This window comes from Erythrolamprus reginae, chromosome 8 (assembly GCF_031021105.1).
Source record: "Erythrolamprus reginae isolate rEryReg1 chromosome 8, rEryReg1.hap1, whole genome shotgun sequence".
In the NCBI taxonomy this organism is placed as follows: Eukaryota; Metazoa; Chordata; class Lepidosauria; order Squamata; family Dipsadidae; genus Erythrolamprus; species Erythrolamprus reginae.
In genome coordinates this window covers 17,345,725-17,355,314 of record NC_091957.1, presented here as the reverse complement: position 1 = coordinate 17,355,314, position 9,590 = coordinate 17,345,725, and the positions used below count along the sequence as shown (strand labels likewise).

General features: G+C 40.8%; 1 protein-coding gene across 2 annotated transcripts in view; it reads left to right on the top strand.

The window, feature by feature from the left end:
• Positions 1-1,798: 1,798 nt before the first annotated feature.
• The window catches only part of VPS13D (vacuolar protein sorting 13 homolog D), a 132,183-nt gene continuing 124,391 nt past the window's right edge, over positions 1,799-9,590 (top strand). For both annotated transcript variants that reach the window (XM_070759063.1, XM_070759061.1), the window contains exons 1-3: positions 1,799-1,858; positions 6,637-6,838; positions 8,871-8,945. In XM_070759063.1, coding sequence (XP_070615164.1) covers positions 6,742-6,838; positions 8,871-8,945 — 172 coding nt within the window. In that variant the 5' untranslated portion in view covers positions 1,799-1,858; positions 6,637-6,741. The remainder of the gene's footprint in view (positions 1,859-6,636; positions 6,839-8,870; positions 8,946-9,590) is intronic.

Genomic DNA, 9,590 nt, shown 5'->3' with positions numbered 1-9,590 from the left:
TTTTTTCACGGATACAAATGATTTATTTGGGGTTTTTAAATTGTTATTACATTACATTGTTTTAAAATGTTGTATACCGCCGAGTCCGGCAAGAGTTGAGTGGCTTATAAATTAAATTTCGACTCCCAGAATTCCCCAGTTAGCTACTTTTAAGATTTGTGGACTCCCAGAATTCCCCAGAGATGCTGTGGGGAAGGACTCTATTCTATTCTAATTTCTATTCTTCTATCGCATATTCTACTTTATTCTATTATTCTATTCTACTCTACTCTACTCTATTCTATTCCATTACATTACATTCCATTCTGTTCCATTCTATCCCATGTTCTGCTCTATTCCATTCCATTATATATTCTACAGCAGTGTTTCCCAACCTTGGCAACTTGAAGATATCTGGACTTCAATTCCCAGAATTCACCAGCCAGCATTTGCTGGCTGGGAAATTCTGGGAGTTGAAGTCCAAATATCTTCAAGTTGCCAAGGTTGGGAAACACTGTTCTATAGTTTATTTTATTTATTTTTATTTATTTATTTACTTTTGTCCAAAACACAATGAAGGTTACAGAGGAAATACTCCTACGTAGTAAGATATATCAATGAAAAAATAGAAGAGAAGATATAGGAATAAAATATGTCAATGATGGAACAGAAGAAGAGATATAGGAATAGAAGAAAAGTTATATCAGTTAAATCAGTTTCTGGTCACAATTCAAAGTGTTGATTATGACCTATAAAGCCAGGCACGGGGAAATTAATATACCCCTCAGCTATTATGATTTATGTATGTATTTGGGTTGTATGATTGTTTTTTACTATAAGGGTTTTAAATACTGTTTTTAATATTGGATTTGTACTCTGTATATTGCTTGTTGTGAACCGCTCTGAGTCTTTGGAGACGGGCGGTATACAAATATAAAAACAAAAAGAATACTACTACTACTACTACTACTACTACTACTACTAATAATAATAATAATAATAATAATAATAATAATAATAATACAGTCTTAGACGCTTGGGAAGTGTTTGACTTGTGATATTGTGATATGAAATTCAGCATATCAATCTCGTTTGCTGTGATGATGATCATGATGATAATAATAATAATAATAATAATAATAATAATAATAATAATAATAATAAATTCCCTCCCAAAAATATCACGCTGATCGGTGACAAGTCTGATCGGTTTACAAAATAGGCAGAGAAAATAATAATAATAACAACAACAATAACAATAATTTATTAGATTTGTATGCTGCCTCTCTCCAAGGACTCGGGGCGGCTCACAACAAAATACAATGTCACAAATCCAATATATTAAAAACACATAATAAAACCATTATTAAAACCATACAACTCAGTCATACCATACATAAATCTACCCAGCGACATAGGTGGGTTTTGAATAGCTTAAGAAAATGTGACAAAAGCTCCCCAACATATAGGGGAGAAAATAGAACAGGGGACTGGAGGCATGCTAGTGCATATGCATATTCTATATCCAACAGTCTATATTCTAAATAGCTTGTTTTCTTTATTCTATAGTTTATATATCCTATATAAAATCCTATATTCACTGAGATCCTCCGAGCATGGCTCGACAACGCCCTCTGCTGGCTCAATCTCAGCCACTACACCACCCGCGGGCAGAAGCTCAGTCCCACGCCCGCCCCTTCCCTCCGTCGCCAAGACAACCGCCTCTTCCTGTTTCTCTTTCCCCCCTCCGCCCATGAGGGCCGATCTAGCCGCTCGGTGCTCGATCGTCGGGGTTGCGCGGCCGGGCCACGACCCGACGCGGGGCGGGACTTCCGGCGGGGCCCCCGCCGCCGCCGCCGTGCCGCGAGCAGCGTCGGAGGTAAGGAGCAGGGCAGGGGCGGGAGGGGGAGTCGCCGGGGGTGGAGGAGGGGGTTCCTCAAGCGAGGCGGGGGCTCACGTGAGGGAGCGCTCAGCGGGGGAGCCCTCCCCGCCCGAAAAAAGACGGAGGTGACTTTTACCTCAGCTGGAGCAAAGCATGTCGGGAAAGGGAAGAGGAGAGGGCTCCCCCGCCACTCCTCGCCCCCCCTTAACGCCAGCCCTGCGAGGTGGGACGGGCCCAATTTTTTTTTCCCCTCACAAAAAACATTGAATTTCCTCCCACCGCACCAAAAAAATATAAAACTAAGAAGGGGGATATTTTTGCCCCTCTCCCTCAAATGTCTCTTTATATTTTTACTAGCTTCATGAATATGAACTCTATTATTCCCAATGATTTTTTCTTCTTTATTATTCCTAATATTTTTCTAATATTTTATTGATGTACACTCAAAATATTACACGGGGTAAAACCCGAACTCAGAACAATCTAAATACATATACCCGTGAAAATCTACGAAAACATACATATACAGTATGTATATATATATATATAACATACATATATACATACATACATACATACATACATACATATATATATATATGTTACATGTTTTTGCTGAATTTTTAAAATTAAGGGAGACTAGGATTTCTCCAACAGAGAAAAAAACATATATAAATATTATATATATATATTATATATACAGAGCTGAAAGGGATCAGATCTGGTGGCCTAGAGGTTAATTCGGCAGAGGCTGCCAAATCAAATCCCAGTAAGAGTGTGGCTAGCTGATGAGGCCAGAACAAGGCCGAAATAGTGCCATCCTAGTCTCCTTTAATTTTAAAAATTCAGCAAAAAAAATGTGATACATATACAGTATATATAAATATTTATAATATTTATAAATATAAAATATTTATTATAATCCCTTCTCCCACAGTCGGTCCTTGACTTATGACCACAGCTGAACACACACACACCTCAGGAATGGCCATGTCTAAGTTTTTAAGCGAGTCACTTGGTTGTTAAGTGAATCCCTTCCGGTCTTTTTTTTTAATGCTTTTTATTGGTTAAATAATTTTTTAAAAAAAAAGACAAACAGAACATACATAACAAGAAAGGGTGAGGGGTGGGGAACCACCACAACAAAAACAAAACATTAAATGGACATTTCCATAATATGAATTATACATGGTACACATCATAAAAGTGAAAAAATAATATTATGAATATAAGAGATTATTTTTAGGATACATCGAGTTTGTTTATAGTAACTTATCACCAGGTGCACAATATATGTATGGATATATTGTGGATATATGGATTAATATACACTGCTCAAAAAAAAGAAAGGGGACCCTTTAACAACACAATATAACTCCAAGTACTGTATACCAAACTTCTGTGAAATCAGACTGTCCACATCAGTGTCCACAACACTGATTGACAATCAATTTCACATGTTGTCAGCACATTCAGTTTTGTACAGAACAAAGTATTCAATGAGAATATTTCATTCATTCAGATCTGTTCTGCCGTGTCTCAACCGCCCGTAATTACACGGTAATTAGTCCAGGAAGACACACACCGCACGATAAAAGGAAAACCCAAAACTTTTTATAAACAGAAAAACAGAAACAGCTCCCTTTTTAAATGTCAAAGGGATTTTCTGGTACACACAAGGCACAGGTTAAATGCAATCCAATTGCTCACCCAATAACTGGGAAATTGAGTCCAATTCTAAAGTCCAGAAAGTCCACACACAATCTTGAACAGTACAAAAACCACAATCTTGACGAAACAATGAATCAGATAAACTGCCATGAGGCTAAAACACCAAGCTGCACTTTTATCTGTAGCACTAATTACAGCAGCCCCACCCAACCACAGATGGCCACATTTTCTCTTGTAATAATCCTTGAACATTGTTGTCTCCTATGCATCACTCTACGCATGCATGGATGTGTCATTAATTCTTGTTCAGAATCCAGGGATGATACAGATGATTGATCTCCTCCTGGGCTGTCTGCCAAACTCCCCTCTTCCCTGTCACTCACGCTTCCTTGGTCAGAGGAGGCTTCGTCGGCAGATTCCATCAGGAGCAAAACAGACCTGCGGCATGTGGATGTTTACCCCCCATCCACCTGCACATTCCTTGGGGCAGGAGCTGGGGCAGAGCTAACCACAACAAGATCTAGGATGTGTTCTTTCAGTGTTCCCTTTATTTTGTTGAGCAGTATAGTTTATATTTTTCCTCTTATTTCTTTATGTTTAAGTCTCGTACAGTCTAGTTAAACTCCAGAGATTTATGATGTTATCATCTGAACCTTTTATCAGTACTACTAGTTTGTCAACTGTGTTGTTGACCGCTAGCTTGTGACTTTTAAGATTTAAATCAAATTATTTCAAGCTGTTTGGATTTTATTCATTCTTTGTGACGTTTGGATAGCCATCTGTCCATAGGTTTGTAGTTCCTCTTATCTGTAATATACAAATTGATCTTTTTGGAATATTTCTGTTTTTCATTGAGTGACATGGTCGTTAAACGAACCAGACTGTCCCATTGGACGATCTTGCTCGCCGCGGTTGTTAAGCGAGTCCCCGATCGTTAAGTGAATCCCTTCCATTCTGAATTGAGTTAACAGGGTCGTTAAGCGAACCTGACTTTCCCTGCAGGCCAGGAGGTCGCAAAAGGGGGAATCGTGTGACTTTCCCCTGGGGACGGCTATGTCCGACATAAATACGAGTCATTTGCCGTCATAAGTAGGAGTCGACCGCTAAGCATTTGGATTACTTGACCAACGGGGTGGGAGGGGATGCCGAAATGGTCATAAATGCGAGTCTTCTCAGTTTGGATCATGTGCTTGACCCCAGTTACATTAAGTGAATCCCGCGGTCATTAAATGAATTGCTTCCATTCTTAATTGAGTAACATGGTTGTTAAGTGAGCATAGCTTTCCTTGCAGGCCAGTAGGCCACAAAAGGAGGAATCGTGTGACCTCTCCCAGGATGCCTGTAACCGACATAAATACGAGTCATTTGCCGTCGTAAATAGGAGTCGGCCGCCAAGCATTTGGATTACTTGACTAACGGGGGTGGGAGGGGGGGACACACCAGAAACGGTCATAAATACGAGTCTTCTCCATTTGGATCACGTTTCTTGCCCCCAGTTGGGAAGCGAATCGCTGCAGATGTTAAGCAAGTCCACCTCTTCCCGTGGACTTGGCTGGTCAGAAAGTCGCCCAAAAAAGGGGGTTGAGCTTGTGACTTCCGGGACACCGTCATAAGTACGAATCAGTGGCCGAGCCTCTAAATGCAAATGCTGGCAAAGGTTGTAAATGCGAAAAAAAGCGATCTGGTCCCTTTTTTTTTCTGAGCTGTTATAACTTTAGAACTGTCACTAGATGAAGTCGGCGTAAGTTCGGGGACTGCCTGTAGGAATAAAGTTGTTGCTGGGGCAGGAAAAGTGGGAGGAATGGGAGAATAATAAATTATTATTATTTACGGAGAGGGGCGGCACACAAATCTAATTAATAATAATAATAATAATAATAACAGGACTTCTTATTTCTAATTCTTTGGCTTCTTCCAACCAACCCTGCAAGGTAGACCAGGAGCATCGCTGTCAATTTTCAGGCTGCTTCCTTAAATTTCCCTTTTTCTTGCTTTTCAGGAGAAAACAAAACAAAACAAAAACTCGCCTGGGGTTGGACTAGATGACCTACAAGGTCCCTTCCAACTCTGTTTAATCCATTTCAGGATCTGTTCGTTGTTTCATTATCGCTACAGGCGGTCCTTGAGTTGCAACCATCCATTTTGGTGATAAAATGGTGCCGATAAAAACAACTTTGGACCGTATTCCCCCCCCCCATCCTGGTCACGTGATCAAAACGTGGCAAAGGGGCCAAACTCACTTCACTGATGTCCCACTTAGCAACGTAAATTTTGCGGTCGCAAGTCGAGGACCACTTGCATTTTTTGCTGTTCCTTTTTGCAAGATTAAATTTACCTTCCAATCAACGGGAGGAGAAAATGGGTCGTCGCCATAGTTAGCAAGCACCAATGATACCACAAAGTCCCATGGTGCTGGTACTACAAAGCCTATCTGGTGCATCCCTTGTTGCCCAAGAGTTGCAAAAGCTTTTAATCTCTCTTTATTATTTTCCCCAAGAAGCAATGAGGGAAAAATTAACTTTCAGCCGGCAAAATCTTGGCACAGCAGCCCGGTTTTTATAGCGGCATATCATTTGATCTGGGTGTGATAGGCAAGTATTGCGGCATTCTTTCTTTTTCTCCCCACCCATGGAAAGGTGTGTGTGCGTGCGCTGGGAAAGGAAGAAGAGCCTGGCAAAGTGTGTGTTTGTGTTGTAGTCTAAAGGCCACTGCCTTCCCCCACCCACTCCTCTCTGCACTAGTTTGACTTGAAATTAAGGACTTCTTATTTCTAATTCTTTGGCCTCTTCCAACCAGCCATGCAAGGTAGGCCAGGAGCATCTCTATCAATTTTCAGGCTCCTTCCTATTGCTGCTTCCTAAAATTTTCCTTTTTCTTGCTTTTCGGGAGAAAATAAAACCGAACAAAGAAAAACCACGTGGGGTTGGACTAGATGACCTATAAGGTCCCTTCTCAAACTCTCTGAGGTTGAGAAACACTGCACGACAGTAACCCAGTTATTAAGTTTAAACAGGACTTGTTGGCTTGCCACCCAAAGCGTGCCAACGTAGAGTGTGAGAAAAGCGCACTTTCAATCTGGTTTCTCTCCGGATCTGTTTTCACAGACTGCCAAGCGTGGACCAACCAGCGTTTGCTTCTGTGCCTCCTTCGAACCATGGAAAGAAGAAGCTGTCAATGATGGTCTGAGTCGCTTCTTCTTTGGAGTCGCCATGTTGGAAGGGTTGATCGCGTGGGTCCTGAACACTTACCTGGGCAAATATGTCAGTAACCTGAACACAGACCAGCTCTCGGTCGCTCTCCTCAAAGGTAAGGCCTCCAGAGAGATTTTGGCCAACGGCGGGGGTTTTGTTGTTCTTGTTGTATTTGTTTTGTCTGTATGTTCAACCCAAAACACTGTATTATATAACACTAAGGGAAAGATTATCCATTGTCTTGTTTTAATATGTATATATTCAATAAAACCTTTTTTTCAAAATTAAAAATAGAAAAGAAAAATAGCCACTGTCTTTGGTTCTTTTCATGAATCTTGTGCTGCTACCCTGTTTCCCTGAAAATAAGACAGCGTCTTATATTAATTTTTGCTCCCAAAGATGTGCTACGTCTTATTTTCAGGGGATGTCTTATTTTTTTTCAATGAAGAAAAATTCACATTTATTGCTGAACAAAAAAAAAGAACATTTATTATATACTGTACAGTAGCCGTCATCACAAACCAGCATAACCAGACAAACTGTGAATCCTATCAAGAATTTCTTACTACTACGGTATCATTATTTCCATGTACAACAATTATACTTTCTTCAAATATATGTTATATATGTTCTGTTTGGGAATGCTGCAAAATGAAACATCTCCTACGTCTTACTTTCAGGGGATGCCTTGTATTAGGCAATTCTACGGAACCTCTCCTATGTTTTACTTTCGGGAGTGACTTATTTTCAGGGAAACAGGGTATTACGCTGGCTGAGTGACCATGCTAAACCCTGCCTTGTTGGCTGTTCAGGGAGGGAGATTGTGATCCCGCTGTATACAGCGCTGGTGTAACCACATTTGGAATACCTACAAAAAGAAATTAATAAAATTGAACGGGTCCAAAGGCAGGCTACAAAAATGGTGGAAGGTCTTAAGCATCAAACCTATCAGGAAAGACTTCATGAACTCCATCTGTCTAGTCTGGAGGACAGAAGGGAAACGGGGGACACGATCGAAACATTAAAATATGTGAAAGGGTTAAATAAGGTTCAAGAGAGAAGTATTTTTAATAGGAACGTGAACCAAAGAACAAGGGGGCAAAATCTGAGGTTAGTTGGGGGAAAGATCAGAAGCAACGTGAGAAAATATTATTTGACTGAAAGAGGAGTAGATGCTTGGAACAAACTTACAGCAGACGTGGTTGGTAAATCCACAGGAACAGAATTTAAACATGCCTGGGATAAACATAGATCCACCCTAAGATAAAATACAGGAAATAGTATAAGGGCAGACTAGATGGACCAGGAGGTCTTTTTCTGCCGTCAATCGTCTTATGTTTCTATCTGGAAAGTAACGTTACAAGGCACGTGTCATTTGGAGTTAGAGACTTTGGCCTGCCACAGTAGAATAGTATCATGGTTACTGGGAGGAGCAATTGCATGAGAGGGAAAGTTACTAGCCACAACAAATTCCTTTGTTAGAGTCCAGGGTCATCCTTGGTTCTGCACCATTGGATGTAAGGAGGAGGTTGGTGTAATTCCTGCTTTCAGACTGGTCCTCATGATCAACTTGTGGGTGTGGGGATGGGGGATGAACCTTAACCTGGGTGGGGTACTGGAAGTAAGTGTATTTATTTATTTATTTATTGGATTTATATTGCCACCCCTCTCCTAGGACTCAGGACAGCTCTACGACATATAAAAAGAAACAATAAAATACAGTAGGCTAAATCCAATTAATTAAACCTAAGCTAGTCTAAAATCCCTAATTACCGGTATATTAAAAATCAATTGTACCCATTCAAACAGCAACCATACATAACATTTGTCGGCCGGAGGGCTAAGGTCTAATCGCCCCAAGTCTGGTGGCATAAATGAATCTTTAGACTCATTTAAGTTAGTATTGGGATACCAACTTCCCCCGGGAACATTCCCCGCAAGAGCTACACCCTCGTACATCACACACTCAGTCAACAGTCGCCTGGATAAAACCTCATCGTCTGGGCTTATAGCTCTCCGGCAGCTATTAGCTTGTCTCTTTCCCTTATCTAGATTATTCTGTGATATTAGGGCATCGTCCAAAGGATGTTTTTGTCTTAGGTTTTACTACTTTATCCTTTCTTTTGGCTTTCCCCCTCTTCCTTCAGGGGCCGTAGAGTTGGAGAACCTACCACTCAAGAAGGATGCCTTGAAGGAATTGTTGCCGTTTGAAGTGAAAGCTGGTAGGTATTTTGCGGGGGGGGGACGGGAGGGAGAGAGGGGAGTGGAGGAGAGAAAGAAGGAGGAGAGAAAGAAATTGAAAGAGAGGAGAGAAAGAAAGAGGAGAGAAAGGGGAGATGAGAAAGAAGAGAAAGAGGAAAAGATAGGCGGAGGAAGAAAGGAGAGAAAGAAAGAAAAACTGAAAGAAAGAGAGAAAGGATAGAGTAGAACAGGAAAAGAGGAAAAAAGAGACAGAGAAGGTAGAGTGAGGGGAGGAGAGAAAGTGAAAGAAAGCAAAAGAGAAAAAGGAGAAAAAGAAAGAGAGAGAGGAGAAAGAACAGAGAAAGAGAGAAAGATGGGTGGAGGAAAGAAAAGGAAAGAGAGGAAAATTGAAAGGAAGAAAGGAGAATAAAAGGAAAGAGCAGAACAAGGAAAGATGAGAGAAAGAAAGAAGGTAGAGTGGGGAGGAGAGAAAGTGAAAGAAAGCAAAAGAGAAAAAGGAAAGAAAGGAGAAAGAGAGAGAAGATGAGAAAGAGAAAGAACAGAAAGAGAGAAAAATGGGTGGAGGGAAGAAAAGGAAAGAAAGAAATTGAAATAAAGAAAGGAGAGAGGAAAGAAAGAGGAGAAAGAGACAGGGAGGGCAAGAGGGAGAGAAAAGAGAGAGGAGA